The sequence below is a fragment of the Oryza brachyantha genome, chromosome 7 (assembly GCF_000231095.2).
Source record: "Oryza brachyantha chromosome 7, ObraRS2, whole genome shotgun sequence".
Taxonomy (NCBI): Eukaryota; Viridiplantae; Streptophyta; class Magnoliopsida; order Poales; family Poaceae; genus Oryza; species Oryza brachyantha.
This window is the reverse complement of record NC_023169.2, coordinates 8119367-8144402: the sequence shown is the minus strand read 5'-3', so window position 1 is coordinate 8144402 and position 25036 is coordinate 8119367. Positions and strand designations below refer to the sequence as shown.

The 25036-nt window shown below is 39.3% G+C and overlaps 2 protein-coding genes, 1 long non-coding RNA gene and 1 other non-coding gene across 15 annotated transcripts; 2 read left to right on the top strand and 2 right to left on the bottom strand.

Annotated features, from left to right (window-relative positions):
• Positions 1-2526: 2526 nt before the first annotated feature.
• On the bottom strand, positions 2527-6254 carry LOC102713286. 9 transcript variants are annotated; one of them, XR_005812176.1, is made up of 8 exons: positions 6148-6254; positions 5995-6027; positions 5738-5828; positions 5143-5403; positions 3902-4239; positions 3587-3718; positions 2921-2975; positions 2527-2685 (listed from the first exon to the last, which is right to left on the bottom strand). It is a non-coding gene; the product is annotated as an uncharacterized LOC102713286 (long non-coding RNA). The 9 variants fall into 9 exon arrangements; XR_005812177.1 differs by having other exon boundaries at positions 3600-3718; XR_005812179.1 differs by having other exon boundaries at positions 2527-2682; positions 3600-3718.
• Positions 6255-9392: 3138 nt separating this feature from the next.
• LOC102713007 lies at positions 9393-13957 on the bottom strand. 4 transcript variants are annotated; one of them, XM_006657568.3, is made up of 9 exons: positions 13705-13940; positions 13522-13602; positions 12512-12601; positions 12202-12368; positions 11522-11591; positions 11167-11246; positions 11029-11091; positions 9724-9800; positions 9393-9629 (listed from the first exon to the last, which is right to left on the bottom strand). In XM_006657568.3, the coding sequence occupies exons 1-9, from the start codon at positions 13783-13785 to the stop codon at positions 9529-9531; spliced, it is 810 nt and encodes a 269-aa protein (XP_006657631.1). In that variant the 5' UTR covers positions 13786-13940; the 3' UTR covers positions 9393-9528. The 4 variants fall into 4 exon arrangements, 2 of the variants coding, with proteins under 2 accessions (XP_006657631.1, XP_040381797.1); XR_005812172.1 differs by lacking the exons at positions 9393-9629; positions 9724-9800 and adding exons at positions 9807-10246; positions 10335-10663 and having other exon boundaries at positions 13705-13957; XR_005812171.1 differs by lacking the exons at positions 9393-9629; positions 9724-9800 and adding exons at positions 9807-10242; positions 10335-10663 and having other exon boundaries at positions 13705-13957.
• A 5833-nt stretch (positions 13958-19790) lies between these two features.
• LOC102712739 (ATG8-interacting protein 1) lies at positions 19791-22624 on the top strand. The gene is made up of 3 exons (XM_006657567.3): positions 19791-19986; positions 20789-21404; positions 22249-22624. Exons 2-3 carry the CDS (start codon positions 20799-20801, stop codon positions 22363-22365), a joined length of 723 nt encoding a protein of 240 aa, XP_006657630.1. The 5' UTR covers positions 19791-19986; positions 20789-20798; the 3' UTR covers positions 22366-22624.
• Positions 22625-23111: 487 nt separating this feature from the next.
• Positions 23112-23193, top strand: TRNAS-GCU. Its single transcript has one exon. It is a non-coding gene; the product is annotated as a tRNA-Ser (tRNA).
• Positions 23194-25036: the final 1843 nt, after the last annotated feature.

Genomic DNA, 25036 nt, shown 5'->3' with positions numbered 1-25036 from the left:
GCGGACGGCAAAGTTCATGGCACGCCACAACGGGTCGACAAGCAAGATCTCTACACAGTGGTACACAGTGGTAAAGTGTCGCGCCAGAAGGGAATGAGGCCACCGAGGGGAGGCGACAAATGACAAAAGGAGCAGCGAGGAGCACACTGTGATGGACCGCGCAGCCTGGAGCCACCCCGTCTCTAGGTCGAGTCATCGGTCGAGGGTGTGGACGTTAGCAAGGAGGGGTGGCCGCCCTCGTCACCGTGCCCCGGTCGCTGTGCCAGCTGACCATCCTCGTTGTCGTTGCGTCACCTACCCGCCGCTAACTCCACTCGGTCGCCGCCATCAACTCCGTCCGTCGCCGTGCCAGCCACCCGCCGTTGTCGACTCCACTCATCACCGCGCTCCTCCCGCCACCCGTCGCCTTAAGGGTCGAGGACAGGGGTGGCTTCAGACTGCCATTAGATGCGGCGGCAGGGAGTTGTGCGTGTCTGCACAGGACGCCTCCCAAGCCACGTGGCCTCTCGCGCATAGGGCGAAAGGCCGGAGATTGAGCGGCCAGACCTTTGGTGTGGGAAGGTGGCTGTCTCTTTGATCCCAAGCCCGATCCCTCTCGAGGCACAACACATGGTCCAAGGATGGCTTCCTTCCCTTTACACGGTATATACCTCTAGACCCATATTACCAACAAATAGCATGAATCTGATTAACCCATTTATTATTTATTTATCCCAAAGGAATGCGGTAATTGAAGATATCATTATTTAATAGATAAATGTAAGCATAGCTAAAAAGTTCTACAACAGAAATTAGAGTATGCTTTTTTGGTATCAACAAGACGCTCTTAAAATGAGCCGATAGCAGGTCTTCATTACATTTGGGATGCATGTGTTGATTAAGAACGCCATCTGCATTGGGTCTTGAGCTACACACATCTTTAATGCACAAGTAGGTAAAACGACTCGGAGCTATTGCATACAAGCAGAAATCACTCGGTGGTAATCTGTTAACTGTGGCATCTGGCAGCTATCAAGACCATATTTGGATAGCCATATTAGACTCTATCATTAGTTGTCCTTCGTCTAAGCATAGAGACCTATTATTTGCACCTATTCAGCATTCCTAGCAATTTTATCTTTGGATATAGTCTCATTTGGCTCGTATGTTTAGTTTTCCATCTAAGCATAGAGTTAGGGATTATACCTAATAGATGCATCGATGCGCCTAGAGAGTTTTTCTTAACAAGGGTTGAGACCCCCATTTCCATTAACAGAAATGGAAGTATCCATTACAAGGGCAACCTGATAACCTGGAATTGAAAGACACTACACTAAACATCACTTTCTTTCGGCATCACTACTAGACAGCTGGAAACTAGAACAAATAGAAGTGCAAACATATTGGATAATATCCAATCTAATCCGCTCGGAATTCGTCCGAAGTGAGTATTAAGTGTTTTTAGATATCTTGCGGATACTGATTCCGATGCAATATGAGTAATATCCGATGGATTTTGTGGCATGTTATCATACAACGAGGTGTATTATATGGCTTAAAAACTTCATCCCAGGATTACAAGTGGTTGAGAGAATTCAAAAGGCAAAAGGCACTAACAATATACTGCGATAATGAAATGGTGGTATTATATACGAGTAACAATAAGTCAAGTGAAATTACTAGATATAAAATATCATGTTGTAAAAGATAAAAGTATACGATAAGACAATTAAAGTAGAATACATAAGCACTAAATCTATACTCATAGATATGTTAACCAAAGGCTTACCTCCCTAACTTATTTAAGGAACATGTTGCCACCATGAGATTAATAAACTTCGACTAAAGATCCTAAAAATAAGGGAGTAAAAATATTTAATCAACACCCACTAAATTAACTTTGCGTTTATTTATGTTATACAATGAACTATAGGTCTTGTTATGTCAGTGATGTCTAAAGTTGTTGTGAAAACACATTACCTTGAATAGTTGTTTTGCTTAAATAGACTATCAATTAGCATCAGAAGGAAGGGAATAATAATGGTGGGTTTTATCGGCTTATGACGATAAGTTGCAAAAGAGATAAAACCACCATTATCCTCCTCAACAAGTGTAGCAAACATTGTTTGTGCCTTTTGAATTCTCTTAACCAGTGGAAACAAACCAGAATCGTACCTCTAGGATAACCCCAGGACCCACCATCATGTAAATAAAAAGGAGGAACAGGCATTCAGGCAACAGGACTCTCATTGTGTTAGTGACCATCTAAAACCCTAAACACTCGCCTGATTTATCTAGTGCCACAAGGGCTTCATGACTCGGTTTCCATCCAATGTAATCAGCATCCCGAAGGGCGATGACATCAAGCAAAGCACCCGCGACCACAAGGTGATCAAGCCGTTACCGTTATTACTTATAAACCGCGATAATCAAAAGAAGAAAACAAAGGCTTCGGAGGTGATCTTTTGGCTGGCTTATTCAGTGAAAAAGCGAAACTGCATATTTACAAATAAAAAATAATTTATAAATAAAACTTTCATATGCGTGTTCCTAGTGGTCTAAAGCCAAGGCTGAAAAATAAAATACGATGAAAAAAACCCAAAATCTACTCCAAATTTAAGGTTAACAATTCAATTTTTGACTTCTAAGCATAAGTAGAAATGAAAAAGATGGGGCTGTTCATCCGCAAGCCAGTAATCAGATCTTCTGCATAAACAAAAGAGGTGATCACGTTATAAGCTAAGACTTGATTACTGTAATTTAGGTCCAACGTCAGCAAGCTCTGTCTACTTATTATTTTCAAATTCAGGTCTACTCATGGAAGAGTTGGAAGTTAGACTATGGCGTGTTGTCTTGTGATCAAGCAGAAAGCAATGATATATCGTGCAAGAATACATTTCTTTGCATGAAGTGTGCAATAATATTGTAGAATCCATGTCACCTTTCTTGTTTATGAGGAATAGGTTACTCAGTGATTCATTTCGTGTTCCTGACTCCTGGGGGAGGGAACATAATTCAATCAGCACCACTACAAACTTCATACACAATTATAAAAAGAATGGGAAATGGGAATGATTAGCTCTTAGACGTGGATGCGTCCAATTGTTAATTGACTAATGACAATGTGACTCTTTTACACAAAACCAGTCACCACACAAATAGAAGACATGAATTCAACCACTAAATATATCACTTTACTGAAGCATTAGATAATCCAGAAGGGCAGCAAGCATGAAATCCACAATAATATGGCAGAAAGAATTGTCATCGAAGAATGCAGTGCATATGAAACAGCAGAAGGGCAGAAAATGTGATAAAGTGTAGGCACTTGGACAGAACAGCTTCTCTGGAGCAGCATAGTGTATGCCAGGCAAATGATTGTTCTAAAACCTGCAACTAAACAGTTGAATGAGGTTGCCTACTAGAGAACAACTATGAAAGGCTTCGCCAAAAAGAGGAAGAAATGTTACCCTAAGCCTACAGCCTGCCTATACAGGCCTGAATTGGATACGGAGCAGGCAAAATCTCAATGCAAAAAATCAATCAAAAACAGAAAAAAAACAGAATAAAATAGTAATACATATTGATAAATGAATCGAGCACTAACATTAAGGAATCACCTTGAAAAGACAAGGTGGTGAGCTGGTGGACAAGCAGTTAATTGCCATAAGACTGGACAATCACAATAAGTTAGCACACCGGGCCACGTTCGGTAGTACGAGGGGAGGGGGTTAGTTACCTGGCGCGGAAAACGTAGTAATAGATTAGTACATGATTAATTAATTATTAATTATTAAAAAATATATAAAATAGATTAATATGATTTTTTAAAACAACTCCATAAAAAACTTTCGCAAAAAATACACCGTTTAACAGTTCGGGAAGCGTGCGCGCGAAAAATAAGACGGGTTAGTTATCTTACCGGACTTTGCCGAACGCGGCCCATGTATTAGAAACTATCAGGCAATTAGCAGCCTCTGCTGATTAATAGTTGACTCTGCAAAGTCAAGAAAATTTTTGAGTTAGTAGAGAAATGCTATTCCATACACATCAAAGAGTAAAGCATGCATGTTCACTAGCATACAACACTTTACAGATCAGTCAGCTTCTTCACATATCACTCGTCCCCTTAGGTTGACGAAATAATGAAGTAAACTGATCATCGGGGAAATCCTCCCTCCCTAAGAATCTTATTTATCCAACCAAGCTTGTCATCTAGGCCAGCAAAATGAACCATAAAGTCTCCATCCGAATACACCCCTGCAAAATCAATTGGCAATGAATAAAACTATCTGGAAAATAAAATTAAAAAAAAATCAAGCAACATGGAGATCTAATTGAAATATCTTCCGAAAGTAACGCAGGAATAGACAACAATGCAAGTCATGCATCTGAATTAGAATTTTATTAACAGCGTTACAAATATCAGCCACAGCACGTGTATAACGTATCCAATTCTAAAGTATAGGAAAATGAGGTTTTTAAGGAAAGGATTGAGATTTTTATTCAAAATCACAATGTGTAATTTTTCTTTTATTAACTAAATCCCATGATTTCTATTCCCTCCATAACTCCATTCCACACTATAAGATTTTCTGGCCTTGACTAGATTCATATGATACATGGATGAATCTAGACGCATATACAAACTATATATATTGATACATGGATGAATCTAGAAAAACATATAAAGTCTTATAATATGGAATGGAGGAAGTAATTGCTATGGATAAAAGAAAAAACATCATAATATTACCTAAAATAAATAAAAATATATTTTTCAAAGAACACGTTGCCCACCTTTTTTTTATAACGATTACTTACATTCATTTAGTGTTTTGTATGGCTATCTATTTAGACCTTTTTATATATAATATTAAGAAGTTCAAGGGGTAATATGTAAAAAATATAATAATACTAGGTGGACCATTAGTGTCTTTATAAAGGAGCTTAGATAACCAAACACAAACAGTCATAAAGCCACATATTTTTTTCAAAAGTTAAACTGATTTGGCATAGTCGCCAGGTTTAATAGTTAAGAAATCCAAAAAACTACTATAAATCAGTTCAATAAAAATCTAATATCCATCTAAAGCCCCCTTAAAGTCCACATGCAAACCTTTACATCTATCTAACATAGAGCGATTAAGAAAATAATGGAACCTTTCCATGTAGTAGAATGGTGGAAGATAAACCGACGCACTGATTTCCATGTTGGTGTCCAAGGATAAGAATTAAATAAGCACTGCATTTGTGCAATCCGAACATGTTCTTGCATTTCTTTAGGTGACAAGTGATATATAAGATTCTTCAATGCTGCATTATCTCCACTTTTTGTGGAACCTAATTGAATAAAGGAGGTAAGGTTCCACCATGTGTCCAGAAACTTCTCACTCCACTTTGACCCACGTATGAAGAATACTCCTGTGATGCAAGTGGTATGATATCAGAATAACTTAATTGTACACTACTGTTAGTGAAAAAAGGTATGGAAAATAATAATGTGTTGTAAGCACTTCATGATTTAGTTTTCTGGAGAATATGGATTTAAACCCAAGGCTGTAACCTGTCTCCATTCGTAACAACAAGCGCTCATCCTAAGAAAGTAAGAAGTGTGATCCCTGTTCTACTTGGGAACTTAGCATTAAAATAGATGCTTATTATTTCTGGTTGGACATGCTATAAAAAAAAGTTGAACACAATGTGATTTGGAATATCCCCCACACAAAAAGGAAACTAAAGCTCAATTATACAATACCAGCGTTAACACCATTGAAATCCTCCGTCAGAATGAGATCAGGAGCGGCTTCAAAATCATTGTGCCCAATCACTGAGAACAAAATCATCTCCTGCATTAGATAATAAGGACAGAATACATTGATTAAACTAGCAATTTGGTATAAATAAACGCCAGTAGCATCTCCAAGGATGGGAGAAGCAACTAGAACAGCGACTATTTTTGCGACATCACTGATTGGAACAAGATTCTATATAAGCAGAAGGCATCCGGCTCACCAACGGGATGTCCGGATTGATAACCAGCGTATCCTGAAGCAAATCAGAAGAATCACAAACAATTAGACCTAAATTCCATATGATAAAAAAAAGAAACATCACTTAATTTTGCACTAAGAGAGTATAGCCAGAAGAAATGCGGTGGCGTCGAACCGCGTCGTTCCAGAAGAGCCAGTGGTGGCGGCGGAGGTGGGCGCGGAGGGCGAGGACCTTGCTCCAGCTAGGCGGGCGGCGGGGATCAACCGAAGCCGCGGGGAGCACGGCGAGCCCGTACCCGTGCGCAGCCGCGTAGGAGCGCTTGCTCCGCACGGTGGCCGCCAGCACGCCGCGGAAGGACCGGCGGCGCCCGCCGTGGCCGTGGGCCGAGCCCGACGCGCGGCCCTCGTCGGAGAGGGTGACAATAGCGATGCTGAGGCGGGGGCCGGCGGCGCGCGGGAGGGCGGCGTGAGCGTGTGGAGGTGGCAAGCATCGGCGGCCGAGGGAGTTGGCGCGGCGGAGGACCGCCCCGGGCGCGTACGGGAGTAGCAGGAAGGCGAGGAGCGCTACGGGGAGGAGTAGGAGGTGTCGCCGTCCGCGCGGGCGGAGGCGGTGGAGGAGGAGGAGGAGGAGGAGGCGAGCGCGGGTCAGGGCGGCGCGGCGCGGGCGTGCGGAGGGAGAGGCCATCGGAAGGGAGGGAGGGAGGCAGGGCGGCGCCGGTGACCGGAGTCCGGAGAGCAGAGGAGACGGCGTGTGTTATTTCAATTAATTAAGTATTACTAACTCATTAAAAGACTGGGAATTTGAGGATTCCGAGCAAAAGGGCATTTGATAGTCCTATAGTATTTGATTTGAGTACATATGTCGCGTGGGATCTTCTGTGGGCCTCGCACAAGAACGACCAGTGTTCGCGCTAGCGAATTAGCGCATATCTGTGTTTTTATTTTCGGGGAGCGCATAATTATATGATTACAGATTGGTACGGGCAGGCATTACTCTGCTATAGTGTGAAAAGGTTGAAAGTAATGCATGCAAAGTTCATAATATACTACTATACATTGAAATATAACAAAACACATAGAAATTTGCACATATATACAATCTAAATGATATACTTTATGCATATTAATTTTGTGCATAAAAACCTTGCATGTATAAATTTTATATATGAATTTGGAATAAATTGAAATTATGTACAAACTTTATACCATGGTAAACTATTCACACAAACTTTATATGCGTCAATATTATGTATACAAACTTTCTACGTATAAATATTATATATGTGAACTTTCCACATATGAATATTGTGTACACAAACTTTTACATATAAATATAAATATTATACACAACTTTATACATATAAATATTATATATACAGACTTTATACATATAATGTTATATGTATAATGTTATATAGATAGACTTATCCAACCAAAAAGGAGAAAAAAAAAGAGGTCGTGCTGAGCTGAAATCATAAACGGACAAATAGTATAAGACCCAAAAATCTTATTCACATTCTGTTAAAATGCGCAAGCATTTTAAGAGAGCCCTTTCAGTTCCAGAGTGGAAGCTTGATACAAGTGCACTACAAATTTATGATTTCCCCAATTCCGACCCAAATATTTGGCGCACTTAGAGCTGGTACAGCAATATCACCTCTATAGCTATTAGCCAAGCCATGTCACACATGTCTTACATAGATGGATTAGGGTTTCCGAAACACGGTAACCGCAGCCTCTGTCGGGGCTCGCTTTTGGTAACTGGCGGTAGGGACATTTAAATTCAACGCGAATTCAAAAATTAGATGAAATTTGGAAACAAAAATATATGTGGTAAAGTATAATTTATAGTGAAGTTTGGTGCAAGAAATGTATGAAAAGAATAATTAGGGGAAGATGGGAAAGAGCATTCCAATATTTGTAAAGCTAATTAGAGAAAGTGTTGGAGCTAGTTTTTCACCATCAAAACCAAAATTTTAAAAAGAGTAAAGTACATGACTGGTCCTTAAACTTATGGTGCAGTATCACTTAGGTCCATAAACTTAGAAAATGCACGTTTAGGTCAATAAACTCGTTTTAACTTACTCTTTTGAAAATGGAAGTCATATTTGGCATCTGTTAGTGATGCTTTAATTGGAGTTTTTTTTTCTTTTGTTCACCCTTACTAAATGGCATCATGCTGAGTCAACGGAGCTACACTAAGATATTTTGAAACTGATGGAGCTCGTTTTTCACCATCAAAACAACAATTTTAAAATGGAAAACATATTTAGCATCTGTTGGTGATGCTTTTATAGGAGATTTTTTTTTCGTTTTGTTCACCCTTACTAAATGGCATCATGGTGAGTTAAGGGAGCTACACTAAGGTGGTGTTTAGTTCTTTAGTGCTAAGACTAAAAATTAGTCTCTGGACTAAAAATCTTTAGTTCCTATTGTTTGGTTAGAGAGAGTAAAAATGCATCATATATAAAAATTTTGGTTAGAGAACAGGTGTAAAATGAAGTGTTAGTCCCAATAAGTACCTCTGGAAGGAACTAATAGACTAATACAATTTTAGTCTTTTTTAGTTCCTCCTGTTTGAGTTTTTAGGGACTAAAGGAGACTAAGAGCCTGTTTGGAGAGCTTTAGATTATGAGAAGAACCTGCTTTAGTAGCTAGCTTCTGAGAATCTGGAAAAACTACTAAATCTAGCTTTCACACCTTCTGGATTCTTAGTTCATTTGGACTGTTTGGGACAGCTTCTGGCAGTTTTTGAAAAAAAGCTACAGCTAAAAAAAACTCCCTAAACATGCCCTAAAGTGGAGGGACTAATGGATTAGTCATTTAAACCAACAGGGTCTAAGATATTGAATATAGTTTCTTCGACTATTGAGTCGGTATTCGTGCGACATATGTTCACTGGTATAGAGATTAGTAGTATAGATGCAACTAATAAAACATGGAACACGGATTTATATTCGCTCAATCCTCAATCCTCCAAAATGGGTAATAGCCTTAATCCAGTTTATATGGACTATTGATGTTGAAATCACACTACATACAATTATTTGGAAATGTCTATCTAGCTACCAGCTAATCTCGTCGAGAAGTTATATAACTGACGGCTAAGGCTATATCTTCCTATGACATACTGGATGTGGCTTGTGTTTTCTGTGATGCCCTTCCCTTCTGGAAGAAGCAATGGGCAAGTAGCTAGCTAGTGAGAATTTAAAATAGTTGGGTTCCCTAATTTCCATCAATCAGTTAGTTTTTTGGATTTTATAATTACAAATTCTCATAATCTTAATATCAAGCTGGATTGTTTGGGTAGGTAGAGATCTAAGAGAACTGCAGCTATCAGAAGATGCCCCCAAAGGGCCTAGTTTTCGAGAAAATCGAGTCTGCGAAATCAAACAGCAACGGCCAGTACTGTTCGTCTGACGGAAGGCATGCCATATGTGCAAATGATAATGTATTCAATAAAAAAATCAAGTATTTGGCGCTGTTTAAGCACATCAAGTCAAAAGGAATCACTATAAATGCATAATACAGTTGCAAGATATTGTAGTGGTTTGAACTATTTGAGCTTTTGGCTGAAACCAGGGAGATCAATGACCTGGATCCTTGGTATACCTTCTGCTTCCTCCCTCTCTTTCTGTGTGTTGTATCCCCAGTTTACTGCCCCAAATGGCATCGGAAAACATCATCCATAGAAAATAGTTCAGTAGAAGTAACCAACAAAGAATATAGGATAACTAAACGAATGGCTTACCCAGGTAGAGATTCCATTGGTCCAGTGCAGGCTCTTTAATGACATTCTTTAAAGTTGCAAGACGATCCTCAACGAAACTGATTAAGATATAGCAGTAACTTGTTCGGTTTAAGTCATTTTTAATTAACAGTTCACAAGAAGTAAAAATGGAATGCTTAAGGGAGCGGCAGTTCATTATTTTTGAGCTTTATGGGGATACTATTGTCCATGGTATACATTTGCAAACAATACACGTAAATAGCTAAAAATATGACTAAGTTATTGTCATCTGGAAAGTGAGCAGAAATTTGCTCCTTTGCCACAAAGTTAAGTAGCATAACTATATGATTAATTTGATGCACACATACATTAGCTTTGTTTTTTTGTGTAAATCCATTCATTTACTACATTGAACATGTTGCCCTAGCAAAATGTCAAATTTCGCTTTGTCCTCGATCCTCCAGCGGTCAACCTCCCCATATTGGCCCACAGCCATCAGCCGGCGGTATTGACATCTGCTGGCTTCCAAGTGCTTCCGACCTGGCTGGCCAAGGTGGAGCTTGATGAGCAGGGAGGAAAGGGTGAAAAGGAGCTCATCTAGCAAGAAGAGGTGGTGATTAGTGAAGCAGGACCATTGTGTCGTGTGCATGCAGTAGGGCTTGATGTACACCGTGAGAGCCTGAGCTGAGCCAATGGCGGCTCAACATTTGACACGTAGATCCATGTCGGACCTTTTGTGGCCATCCATTCCCACCAGCTCAAATCCAAGCGATCGGCCCCCTCATCAACGGTGGTCACCATAAATTCCATGGGGTTCTCCACCATGTAGCCTCATTGCCACCACGTGGTGACCCTCCATCGCCATACCGGGAGCTCACATATAGCATGGATCTTGTGCAGGGTTGGCCGGAGATCAGTAGCAGAGGGACAGGTGGCCTGCTCTTCAGCACAAGCACAGCTACTGCCAGAGATGGAAAAGAGGACAGAACGAAGGCAAGGAAGGGGAAGAGGAAAAATTTATATTTGAACATGGTTTTGTGGCGAAACAGCAAAGCCAACGAAGTGTATAAAAAATGTGAGCATGTCAACTTTGTGGTAACGAGAAAATTTCTCTAATAATAATTCACTCACTGGATTCTCATTCTAGTATAAGGATAGCCCATCAGTTCAAGCAAAAGAATAAATGGAAAACGTTTCTACTGGACAAATCTAACTACTAACGTATATGTGCTAATGATGAGTGAGCTAATTTTGTTCGTCAGAAACATTTCAAAGAGAAAATAGCATTTAGAACTCAAATTTAATCAGGCAAACAATCGGGCTTACTGAAGTGTCAGGCCTTGATGCTGCGGCATTTGCTGCAGTTGCTGGAGAACTTTTACCTTTGGACTGGAGCATAAACTCACAGACTCAGTCAAATGATTTACAGGTGAAAATGAAAAAAATTAAAAGTATTGCACTAACCCAGTGCCAAGCCCATATATCCTTTCAGAGGGAAATTCTATTCCAGCTAATTCTTTTAATAGTGCTTCAGCAAATCGGCCCTGAAAAGGCGACCAAAAGTTCACTAGTGGATAACAGAGAATTATTAAAAGATATATGGATTGTGTATAAAATTAACCAGTCATTATGATATTTCCCTTATCAAAATCAAAATATTACAGATTTTTATGAAAGAGTATAGGCATCAGCCGTTGCACAACATGTTCTGTTGTTCCCAAACCATGGATATGTATTTTACAAAAGAGTGCAAAATGATGCAGGAAACCAAAATATAAGATAAAGTTAATGCTCAGATGTAGGATATCAAGTGACGAACCTGTTTTGTAGTGACTATGTAAACTTCTGAGCTTGAAAATTTTAATGCATCAGCTGTTCCAGGGTAAAATCTGCAGTTATGTATAATTGTCAAAAATTTAATATGACCGATACACATGATGCAGCCATGAACTCAAACGAACCCTTGAATAGTTCCATCAATGTTAAACAGCTTCATTATCATTTCATCATTTATACTTTTTCCAGATGGATTATTATAGAATTAAGATGGCTCAAGTATAAAATACACAAAGAATCAACAACTAGCAGCTGGAGAAGTGGATGCAAAACTAAGAAATTATTTCAACTCTGCATTTTGTACTCTATATTACCCTTCTTTGAAGGTCATAATAACATATGGAAATCGAAATTCATTTAGTTAACTCCATTTGGATATCCTCACAAAAGAAAAACTCCATTTGGACAGCATGATACTTCGATGGTACTTTATCAAATAAAATTTGGACACTAATCAGGAACAGCAAAATAAAATGCATCATGCACATTCAATACATGCGGTTATGATCTTATGACTGTGAATGTACAAGCCTCAGCTCAGTGTCTAACTGGTTCGACAGTTCTAATTCCAAACACTGGATGAAAAGGTAATTTTCACAAATTTGTCTTAGCATTGGTTATATCAAAAAGAAAGCACATTCATTATTGCAAAGATAAAGCAACCTGTTAGCGCCTATCCAGCCAGACAAATCATTTTCAATCCAGTCATCCCTTATGCTGCCAAAGAGATCAACTAGAGAGTCCCTATCTTCATTCCATTCACTCATAATTGTGGGCTTCAATTTTAACCAGTTCTCTAGTATTTCTTGAATGCTAAGCCCATCTGCAACCTTGCACATTTAACCTTGGCATAAACAACTGATAAAGCTATAAATATATGCCTATTCATGTATCACTAGTATCATTGGATTCATTTCATCCGGTACTCATATACTATTAATCAGATGTATGACCAAAGAATTTAAGAGGTTACCGATGATTTCCGGGCAGAGGGTATCTGAATCTCAATAAGCAACCTGACAAGCAACAGATTTTCGTATCCTGTTTCCACCACTGGGCGAAGCTGCACCAACAGGATAGTATTTTTTTTCTCAACTTGTGAGAGAAATAAGACTTATTTCCTCCCACACAATCTAAAGAAGGTTAGGCTTGAACCTAGGTGGGTTGGGTGAGTTCACAACCATGTGTGCTCACCCATTGCACCCCACGAGAGTTTCTCAACCAACATGATATTATGAAACCGTGTTTTGATGGTAAGCAGAATTTACAATCCATAGTGCTTACTCTGGAAGAAAGGAAATAGCTGGTTGTTTTACTAGATTCCCTCAAAAGGGATTTTCACTATGCTTGCTTGCTTGATTTCTCCTAACATTAATAACTACTAGATGTTATGCACAGCAATGGGTACTGTAAATGAGCAAGACTTTTTTTTAATGAACGGGTGAAACTACCTTACATTAATAAAGTAGGGGAAATGTTTAAGCAATAATTGACTCAAGGGTTCGGTAGCTTAGCGCAGTATAATGTAAGATAGAGGAAATTCAACTACAAAAGCAAGTTGTGTTCCCTCCCATATTGTAAAGTCAGTAGAAGAGGATATATCTGATACATTGTACATTTGAATACACTTGGTCCAATTCTGATGGGCATTATACAATGCCACACTATGTAACTGTAGTTTCTTTTGATTCTCCTGTTATTTTTGTCATGTCCGCTACATTCACCAAATACTTTATTTTAGTCAACCTTATTGTTTTGATATGTTATTGTCTGCTATAACATTGGAATGATTTTCATTCCAAGCATTTCGTTCCCCTTCAGCAGGCTCACTTGCATAGACAACCGGAAGCAAAATTTGCAATGCTCATACATGCTAATTAGTACTGGACAGAAGCCTGCAGTCACAAGAACTAGCCGTACGGCCGGCATACACATCTGCATCAAATTGGAAGCGTAGCCGTGCAGGAAACCGAAGGGACTCACGGTATACATTTGCTCCACGATCCACTCCTCCATGGCAGCGTCCACCTGCTCGAACACCCCTGGCCACCTCACCTTCGCAGCCTGCCGAACCAAGCAAGGCAAACAACGCGGGCATCAACGAGCGAAACGGGCAGGAAGTAAGATGGGGGGGAGCAGGGAAGGGGAAGAATCGCGTGGAGTGACCTTGACAGCGGAGAGGGAGCTCTCGCCGCAGCTGTCGCAGAAGACGCCGTCGAAGTCGAGCGCGTACAGGTCGCCCCCCATCGCGCCGCGCCGGCCTCTCTCTCTCTCTCCCCACCGGCGGCGGGCCAACGACGAGGTCGGAGGTGGGCAGGGGTACGTTTTGATTTTCTTTATCCCCCTTTTTTATTTCCTCCTTTGGATTGTGTAGGACGGCCGTGAAGGTGGTCGTGGATTGGGAGGATTGGGGGAAAATGATGGGGGGTGAGCTGCGTTCCGCACAGCGGACGCGGGTGGATATGCCCATTGGAAATTCCACCGAACGTAGGTTCCGAAAAATAAATAAATAAATATGTTTTTCTCTATTTTAGTAGAATATACACACTTCAGTCTTAATTATGTAAATATATATTTATCGCACGGGATCAATACTGTACAATGACGATTTGTGCTTCATCCCGACAATATTAGTGCCAATATCATGTCTTACTGTGCAGACCACCTCGCAAGTGATGTGTCTAAATGATATGTGTTTTATCCCGATTTCCGACGATACAAGTGCCAATATCCCGATGATTGTGAGAAGGCAACAAATAACAACCCTGATATGTTACGTTTGTCCCTAGACTACTAAAATGAGAAAGAATTAAAAAAAAGCAGATTCGATATCATCTAATTCATAGATTTATGAAATATTACACATGTTAGAGCAACGACGGTGAGCAGGGTACGATGAATATTCGCATTAATGTCATGGACGAAGAAGAAGACCAAGATGATATGTTTGTTCCTTGTCCAACCGGCGGTGACACAATTCAAATGCAACCTGATCTACATAAGATGCTCCATGATATCAAGGAGCCTAGATATAATGAAGGATACTACGAGAAGTTCTCAACTCTGATGGCACATTCCGAAACACCCATCTATGTAGGGTGCATGCTGAAGCATTCAAAGCTATTTGTTGTTCCGAAATTAATAAGGCTGAAGTCAAGTAACAGTTGGTCGGACCAGAGTTTCACTGAGCTTCTGATTTCTCCAAAGGACTTGCTCTGTGCGAAAAACAAGATGTCATACGTGGCAAAGGGTGGGGGGCAGACATGGAGAAAATATTGAAATCCTCAATCACAAGAAGAAATTCAAGTGATAACAATAAATTGAGACTCAACGCGGCTTTCACGTGTGCCATACTATAAAATTTTAGTCTTATAAGTGACCAACTATGATCCAGAGATTCGCCATCATGGACTATAGTTATTTGTGATCCTGGATCACTATGACTATTCCTCATCTAACTTAACCAATGTATTCATGTACATGGAAGGCAGTGTATGTTCTCGAAGATCAACGTACCGGAAATTAGAGGCAAATTAGTTGGATTCTAATATAGGAAATAATCGACCCCAATGGATTTTTCCACAGCCTCATGGCCTAGTAGATGGCATTTCATGTTGTCAAGAAAAACAAGATCTCTATTGTTTGTTTATTATGCCAGAGATGTAACATACATTTTATATTGTGCATATTAACTCACCACACTCAAGGGCGCCATATTCTGTCATTTATTTGGCTATTTAGTTAATAAACCTTAAGAATGAGTTGTACATGCAGAATAAATCTAGTTAATTAGCTTGGTGGTTGTCAAGTTGTGGCAAAATACGATGTGTCGAGGGTAGGGGGTCGTTTTGGTGCGAGGAGTAGTATTCATTACTTACATAGCAAGACAACTTATCACGCTGTAACGCATCGTATTCCGTCTTTTCGTGACAATTTATTGGTAACACTTGAATTATATGGAGGAATCAATAGTACAAAAGTTGGCGTATTAATTTTAGATTAACATTTCGTTGTGAAAATATCACTTAATGCAAGGTGCTAGGCTGGTCGAGCTGGTTTGGTCAGATTAATGCGAATAGTAGCTGACCAAGACAGCTTGACACTCCTAGCGCCTTTACGTTGCTTTGAGGCCGCAGATAGTCCACTTAGCGCGAGCAGTGCTAATTACTAATCTAGTAACTAGTAAGTCAAATTACCATACTCTAACGCGTTGTTTTCTGTTATTTCTTGGCAATTTAGTTTAAGTTGGCAAATTAGGTAGGCAATTCAGTATTAGCTCTCCAACTGTAATTACATAGAGTTGCGAAAATAATATATATGGCAGGTTTAATGGTAGAGCCTATTATGGGCTCTATTTCAAACCACGTCAGTAGAAAAAACTTCTCGTATAAACGACAGTTTCTCAAGACTCTAGACTAATTAATTCCTTGTTTGCATTCTATCTGGTCAGTGTTGACATTAAAATGTGAACGTTGACGCGTCACACACGAAGTCCTAGGAGTCAATCTTAGACAGCTCCAGTGCAGAACCTAAATTCTTAGAATGATGCGCGGGCGTGCCAGTCAGTTTGATTCTGCAACTGACAAAATAAACCGTAAAACAAGCCAATCGGCTATCAAGCCGATAGGTGACTAAATATCCAGCCGATCGGATACTGATGCAGCATCGTTTAGCTGATAGAATGAACGATAGGCTGTAAAAGCTTGGATCGGCTAGAAACCCACTAGAAATAGACTTAAAGTAAATATTAGACCAACGCGATCCGCCAAGTTACCTATTAATCTTAGTCGTTCGGACGAGCCCCTATAACCAGATCAAACTAGACATACATAGATTGGACTTAACCAAGACAGTATGCAATCGAGCACGATATGATTATAGAAAACATGAAGATTGATAAAGCTAATAAATAAACAGACGAATTACTTGAAATAAGCAATGAATCATGTGTTGCGATCGGCCAAACCCAACTCCTATGTAATTCTCATAAGCCGATACAATATAAATGACTGCCGATCTAACTAAATCAAGCCGATTGCTATAGAAATAATGCAGTAAAGCGATCGGATACTCTATTGATGTAAATATGATAAGCATGTAGATCGGTAAAAATCATCAGCTATAGACGGCGGACAAACAACCTAGATCTATAAAAATACCTAGCCCAGATTGCTAAGAATAATCATAGAAGATCGGACCCAACCGAGACAGTTCAAGATTAAACCTAGCAATGTCAAGATAGATACTGAACATATCTAGATTGCTATCAAGCCAATGAGCCGATGACTGATAACTTATCGGCTGGTACTCCAATAAAACAATGAGTAAAATACATCAATTACCATATGACAAACGCAATCTACTAGATTAGACCTAACCGAGACAGTATTAGATTGAATATGTCAAATAGCGAATATCAAACCAACATAGATCGTCCAAAATGGTCGACCAGATCAACTCAAAACACGAAAGTGATCTAAGTTGAAACTAATACGATAACTAGCAATCGCGCAACTAGATTAGAAGATCGAACTAAACGGAGACAGTTCTAATCTAGTCGAACGATTACCGTGGCCCGGCGGAACGTAGGACTTACCCCTCCGTCGGAGATCAGGACGATGCAGCCCATGTCAGGTGTCAAGTTCTGCTGGAGTTGAAACCTCGGTTAGGAGTGTGGCGATGCGCCGAAAGAAGTTGATCTAATTGATTGATAGATGAAAAACAATGACCCCGGTCATACATATTTATACTCTCGGGTTGAGGCTAGGCCGTATTGGACACGACATAGAACTCCTAGTAGACAAAAAGAAATAACAAACTAGTCCTACGTGGACTCTGTCTCTAACTCCTAAAACACACAAGTCCCGATCGAACTCTAATCTCTTAGAGATAAAATAAAATCCTAAGTAACTCTAATTAATAGATAAATTTACGCCGCTAAACCTTGGTCTTCACAATTCGGATTCGAACTCTTCTGGATAAAATTTCTATCGGTGATTGTACCTTTCCTTATCTGAATCCAATACGGGAATTTACTAAATTTTGGTGTTAACGGTTAGTGTCTCTAATTAGAGTCAGCACACGTACAAGGCAAATTTTATGATTGTCTCCTTATTTCATATGTCAAGAGTCGATGTTTTGCTGACTCCATGCAAAACAACTAATTTTTCTCTCTCCTATCGTCTCTCTTCTATGTCAGCGAGAATGCAGCGATAAAGACAGCAATTCGAGCCTTTGTATGTGCCCTAATGTGGTGTACTGGGTTGACATTGTGTTTTAAATAGTCTTACCGAGCAGAATTTTATATGTTAATATATATTTTGTTTCCGTTAATTGCTCTAATTTTATTTCTACTTCCGCAATATGATCTTCAATTATCGGCATAGTTTGCACTTGTCTTTTCGACTTGGCAAGTGGCAAGTATGCAGCAATATGAAAAGTAAATTGATTCATCTACGCGCGCGCGCGTGTATATATATATATATATATATATATATATATATATATATATATATATATATTTTTATGGCCGGTCCTTAAATTTATGGCGTGGTATCACTTAGGTCCATAAACTTAAAAAATGTACGTTTAGATCCATTAACTTGTTTTAACGTCTAAAATCATGGACCTAGATGGTACATTAAAACGAGTTCATGGATCTGGATGGTATATTAAAATAAGTTCATAGATCTTGATGGTACATTAAAACAAGTTCATGGATCTAAACATGCATTTTCTAAGTTTATGGATCTAAGTGTTACCGTGCCACAAGTTTAAGTACTGGCCATGTACTTTACTCTATGTAAAATTTATGTGAATATTGTGATTATGTGTATGATATTATAATGGTACTTTTCGAGGAGAATCTATGCATATTATTTACTTGATAGTAATTTACAAGGAAACATTATGTGTATCATTTATCTTATATTTAAATTAAGCATTAAAAAATTATATATGATTGAAATTTTATAAGTGTAATCCATTTTTATCCTAAATAAAAAGTATTTTTACATAATAAAGTATAACATCTGTCCCAATAAATCAACATCTGTCCCAATAAATTAACTTTTTCAGTTTTTTATATAATGTTTGACTATTCGTCTTATTTAAGAAATTATAATATTTTTATTGTTGTTATATGATAAAATATGTGACTAATGTTTTAAATAAGATGGATTGTTAGAGCTGAAAAAATAACAAATTTTTTTAATGGAGTAGTACCCCTCTGGTTTTTTTATTGTACGTCGTTGACTTTTTTAATTTACGTTTAATCCCTCGCCTTATTCAAAAATTTTATCCAAATATACAAAATTATAAATTATACGTAAAGTTACTTTAGTAATAAATCAAATCATAACAAAATAGTAAAAAATTATATAGTTTTTTTAATAAGACGAAAGGTTAAAAATATCTTAAAAAAGTCAATGGTGTAAATAGAAGGGAGTATGTTTTAAGTAAGGCCAATCTCAATGAGAGTTTTATGGACAATAAATAAAGTGTCATGTATATATTTTTGATGATGTGACAAAGTATTAATGATGAGAGAGATGAAATGAGTTTCATGAAGATGAAACCTTATATGCACTGTTATCTAGACAGCTTGTGTCTTGCATGTAACTTAGGAAACACCAATAGATGAAACTATGCATTGAGAGATAGGAGTTTTATCCTAGTTTCAAACTTTTTAGATGACATGTTATTTTAGGTAATCGTGTCCATTAAACTTACATTGAGGATGACCTAAGGACAAGTACAACTATGCAGATGATTGTTGTCTATTTGATACATACAAACAACTAAATAGACGACTTATATAATAATATAACTTATCTATTAGTTTATCTACAAAACATTTAATTTATCTTTTGACATATAAATCAAGGTAATCAATGTTACTATCGAACAGACGAGACACGACGTACAATAGAACAGTGCTAGTGCTAGTGATGTTGGTTTGACATTAGAACACGCACACCTATTATATCTTCGTGAAGAGACTCTGTAGCCGTTCTGGTGAGATGAGACAGTTTTTTTACAAATTTCACGACATACTACCATCGAACACAGTCCGTGTCATGACCGGACCCAGTAGGTCCCCACACGACACGACCCGACCCGAGCCAGCCGAGTCATCGCCACCACCAGCACTCCTCCATCACGACCCGAATCTTGATTGGGATGCGCTTCGATCCGGACTCCCATCTCATCTTAAGCAAAATATACCAGAAAGTAATAAAAAGATTTTACGGCCGGCCGCCCGCGGCCGAGCTCTCTCTCTCTCTCTCGCGCGCACGCCCCCGGCCTCGCCCACCACACGACGTCCTCCTCGCCGCAACCACCAGACGAAACCAACGAAACTTTCTTTGCGCTCGCGGAACGCGCCGTCCCCTCCCTCTCTTCCCCGTCGCGTGGCCGGCGAAGCGCGCGGCGCCCACCGGTGTCCAGGTGAGGACCTCGTTTTCCCCCCATCTCTCTCTCTCTCTCGCTCTCTCTCTCTCTGCCATCCTCCGCTACCCTCGCCCCCCTCAGGTCTGGGCTCCTCTTCGGCGAGGAGCGACAGGGTCCAGATCTAGCGCCCGGGTTCCTCCCAGTTGCTGGTGCGGCCGTTCCTTGTCGGGGGGTTTCTGGCCTCGGCATGCACCTCTGCGGTCAACTAGCCGAGCCCGCGGGCAGCCGGCTACCTAGGTCTAGCTATATCCTCCGGCTAGTTGGTGGTGGATGCTTAGTTGGATGGACGCTTCGTTGGTTTTGGTTTCCTGTGTGCATCAAATTTGGCAGCTGGATTGAATTTGGTCATAAATCATAATCCCCTAATAATGCCTCTTACATTTTTTTGAATTTATTTAAATCAATGATCGTTTACAGATTTGCATATATGTTCTATGTGCAAGATGAATGTGAAGTTTAGAGCCACTGAATACATAGTTTATGGATCTCCTTTTGGTTCTTCCCCCATCTGAATGCACAATGTTGTGGTTAGCCATAGGTGTTTTCAGATGAGTATATGGGTTTCCGGTATGTTTGCCCCTAAATCCAAAATCGTCAATTTGCCCTTCCAGCTTTTGATATAAATTACTTGTTACAAATAGAACTCAAACTCTGAGGAAACATGACTTAATTATCACAGTACATAGACTGAGAAAGTGGGAGGTATTACTAGTTTTGACAATAGAATATAAGGTATGTTCCAACTTCTATACTTTTTTTTTTCCTTACGTCTAATATTGACTTGTGACGTTCGTACTAGGATTTTATGCATGGCAGAAGAGATGAAATTTGCTGAAGGGTCATATGTGGCCAACGAATTGGATATGCTCTCTCTGGCTTCATCAGTATACACTGCTCCATTGTTTCAAACAGGATTTGATTCAGTTTATGTGCCTGAATGTGGGGCTGTGAGTAACAGTGGAGAAGGCCCATATCCTGGTTTATTCATTTCTGATGGCTTTGTTTTCCCTCCAAGTGAGCATGAGAATTTGCCAATAGAATCTGAACTTGTACAATCTAATAACAACAATGATGAGGGTTGTGATGAACCAACCAAAGAAGTTGATGACAGAAGTGATGCAAATCTGTCTGTTAGTGGTGACCTGCACTTTGCCAATGGAACTACTGTCCCAGATCTAGTCCCACCTGAAATACATGCTGAACAAGAGAAAGATAATACAAACATAAATTGTGATCTTCCTTGTGAAGGGTGGTTGAGAAGGAAATCGAATTGCCTATCTCAACGTATAAAAGGAATGACAACAGTCTGCACTATCGTGGCAGCTGGTGCTTTGATGGGCTTTGTCATAATAGGTCAGAGGTGGCAGCAGGACAAACTGCACCTTCATCATTTTCAGTTCAATATCGGCACTGAGGTATCCTAGCAGAACTTAACACAGTGCTTCCAGTATTTATATTGTTCAATGTTTTTCTTCTCTACTTATGCTGAGTGATTGATAAAGCATGCAATATGTTTTGTGCCATGGAATTTTCAAATTTCAAGAAGTAAACAAATGCTTCCTGCATCCTATTTGGTAACCTTCAGTACTCTTACTGAATATATAACAGATAATTAGTCCATAAGTCCACATTTACACCAAATCTTCCCACATTTATACGAAATCTTTCAAAAAATTGACTAAGCATATATTTGATCTATTTATCATGGTATTTTGACCAATATCAAAAGGGTGCTTCCCTTAATTCTGGATCCGATTGTGGAAGCCGTGCACTTATTTTATCATCTTTTTAATTAGATATATGAAGTTACTGAATCATTTATTTCAGGGAAAAGGCATCCTTATTTAGATCATACAGTTATGGTAGTTTAGTTCAATTATCTTTTCCAAAATTGTTTTATCTAGGGCCATCCTTCATAGAAGTCTAAAACTTATTTTCATCAGATTGGTAATTGATCTGCTATTACTTATTTTCGCTTGGACATATTGAATACGATGTCATTGCTTGGAGCAGGTTCATTACTTTTGGCGCAGTTTTAAACTAGCCACCATGTTTTTTTCCTAACCTTGTCATCTAATTATGCTGCTGTTGCATAAGCTTATGGTGTTTATAACTTTATTTATGCAAAATGCACAAACTATGCATCAAGTCATAGCTCTCAGGCTGTCTACTAGTTACAAACCACACGTCAGTTTCATTTATATCAATTATGCTGTTGCAGTAACCACATGTTTCACTGATAATAATACTGTTTGACAGGGAGTGCATCGAATCGTTGGAATATTCAGCCGTTGTAAGGATGCGCTCCCCAGTAGTCAGCAGCTAAAGTCTCTGATTCCAACTCGCATGCTACCTCAACAGCCGGTGAGCGCCTGAGCAGGATAGCGTGGCAAATTTTGATGGCAGGGATCAGTACAACTGATTTTTTTTGTTCAGACATGGTTGGATATAGTAGATTCTTTATTTGTAGCGGCGGAACCGTTTGATCTTTGTCCTTGTGTAAATTTGTGGGGGTATCGATCTTTGCTCATGGCACCAAAAAAGAAAAAAACATCGTTTATTTGTAGCGCGTACTCCGTAGTAACTGTAAAAAAGTACACGAGAATACCACCTGTGAACATCTATCATTGTACCACCTGTTTTTGCTGGCATGAAGTTGCATCGAGTGACTCTGGGCCCATTTAGTTATTAGAAACTTTTTAGAAATATCACATTGAATTTTTGGACATATAAATAGATCATTAAATATAGATAAAAACTAATTACATAGTTAGGGGAGAATTATAAGACATTTTTTAAGCCTAATTAGTCTATGATTAGTTATAAGTATTACAGCAACCCACATGTGTCGGATTAATTAGACTCAAATGATTCGTCACGCGGTTTTCAGGTAAGCTATGAAATTTGTTTTTCATGCTTGTTCAAAACCTAAATTGATATTCGGTCAAACGTTTAAGGTGATATTAAAACGTTTATTTTCTCCGACTAAACTCTTAGAGCCTGGAGTGCACGCTGCTAGCTGGTAGGCTCTAGGTTGCCAATGGCATGCGTACCTGTCCGTTGAGGTAGGCAGCGGAGTCTATGATAATAATAAAGAACCGTGTCCTATTAACCTCAAATAAGACGCTTTGGCCGAGTGGTTAAGGCGTGTGCCTGCTAAGTACATGGGGTTTCTCCGCGAGAGTTCGAATCTCACAGGCGTCGTTGTTTTTTTCGTTTTTAATATTTAATATTTCTTTTATTTTACCTTATTACTAATGTTAGCAAGCTCTAATCCCTAGCCCACTGAGGCCGCCTTCCTCCTCTCTAAGAGCAAGTTCAATTATAGCCAACTATTAGCTCCAATTCATCAATCTAATAGCCAACTCATACAATAGTTACCTATAAAATATTAATATATGGTCTAACATGTCATACATATATTTTATCTTGAAACCCGTGTGCAGCTGGCTATAAATTAATAGCTCACCTCTCTTCTCTCTCCCCTCTTATCTCTTTAAAATATGCTTATAGCTGGCTATTGTACCTGCTCTAAGTTAACTTATTCCCTCGTTTTCTATGCACACGCTTCCCGAACTGCTAAACAGCGTATTTTTTCCAAAACTTTTCTATATGAAAGTTGTTTTAAAAAATCATATTAATCTGTTTTATATTTTTTAATAATTAATTAATCATGTACTAATCTATTACTATGTTTTCCGTACTAGGGTAAGTTAACTTACCCCTCACTCGGACGAACACGGCCTGAAAACCCTAGATTGGTCGTCTGCTCTACTCCAGATTAGATATAGATGCAGCAGTTCTTCCCTTTACCTTCTCCATAGATCGACGACGATGCGAGCCAAACACAACTCCGGCGAGACTTCTCCTCTATCAAATCAACTCATATCTCTTTCTTCGATCCCCACCAAACATCCTCCTCCTCCTCTTAGAATAGATCCACAATGTATCGCCTATGTCCCTGGAGCTGCCATCGTGCCGCTGCCTTCCTTGAGCGCCACAAGCTCCGCGGCTGCTTCCGTGCTGCAGCCACAGTGTCAAACGACGGCGCCACCGTCGGGATGACGATGATGTGTCGATCGGTTCCTCTACATGGTCGACTACTGCCGCAAAGAAGACAAGCCCACCTCCTATAGGCTACGCCGAATCGACACATCGAGTTTCTTCTACCCCTAGGATGCTGATGCACGAGCAGCGACGGCGACGGCGGCGGGGGCTGCCGTGGAGGACGCTCGCATGCCTCCAGGGTCGTCTCCAGAAAATAGGGGCTCCGGTTCGAAATACTAATTGGGGCCCTTTAATAAATCGCTAGTGAAACTAATTTTACTCATCAAATAGATAACTTAAATATATATTCTTCAATACAAATATACAATATGCAGAAATATAACAAACATCAACTCTAAAATTAAAAAAGGTATTGCTGACCTCAAGTTCTATTGAAAAGCATCATCCGTCCGTGCTACTGGCCTGCTGTTGTTGGCGATGACGTAACACGAAGACGAATATGAATACGAGAGGGTGCGGTGATGCGAGATGAATACATAATACGGGATATCGTGATGATGTGACTAGGGGCTCACCGATGCGAGATGAATACTAGGTTGAGGGATGCAACTATGAATTTTGGGGCCCTGTTCGGCCGCCCACCTCGCACATGAAAAGGCTAATTCGCGATCGGTCGCCAGCGCCTTCCGATCGCGAACACTTCTATAGGCGGCTCAGGTCTCTCTCTATATATATAATTTTATGTGCATAAAGTTTGCATGAATAAATTTTTATGTATAAAGATTTCTATATACATTGAGTTTATATCTATAATATTTTGTGTATATATATAGATTTTACATATAGGGAATTTATACGTGTGTGTATATATAATTTTATGTGTATAAAGTTTGCATATATAAATTTGTATGTATAAGAATTTCTATATATTGGGTTTATATCTATAATGTTTTGTGTATATAATATATATATATATATATATTGAGTTTATATCTATAATGTTTTGTGTATATAATATATATATTATATAGAGAAAATT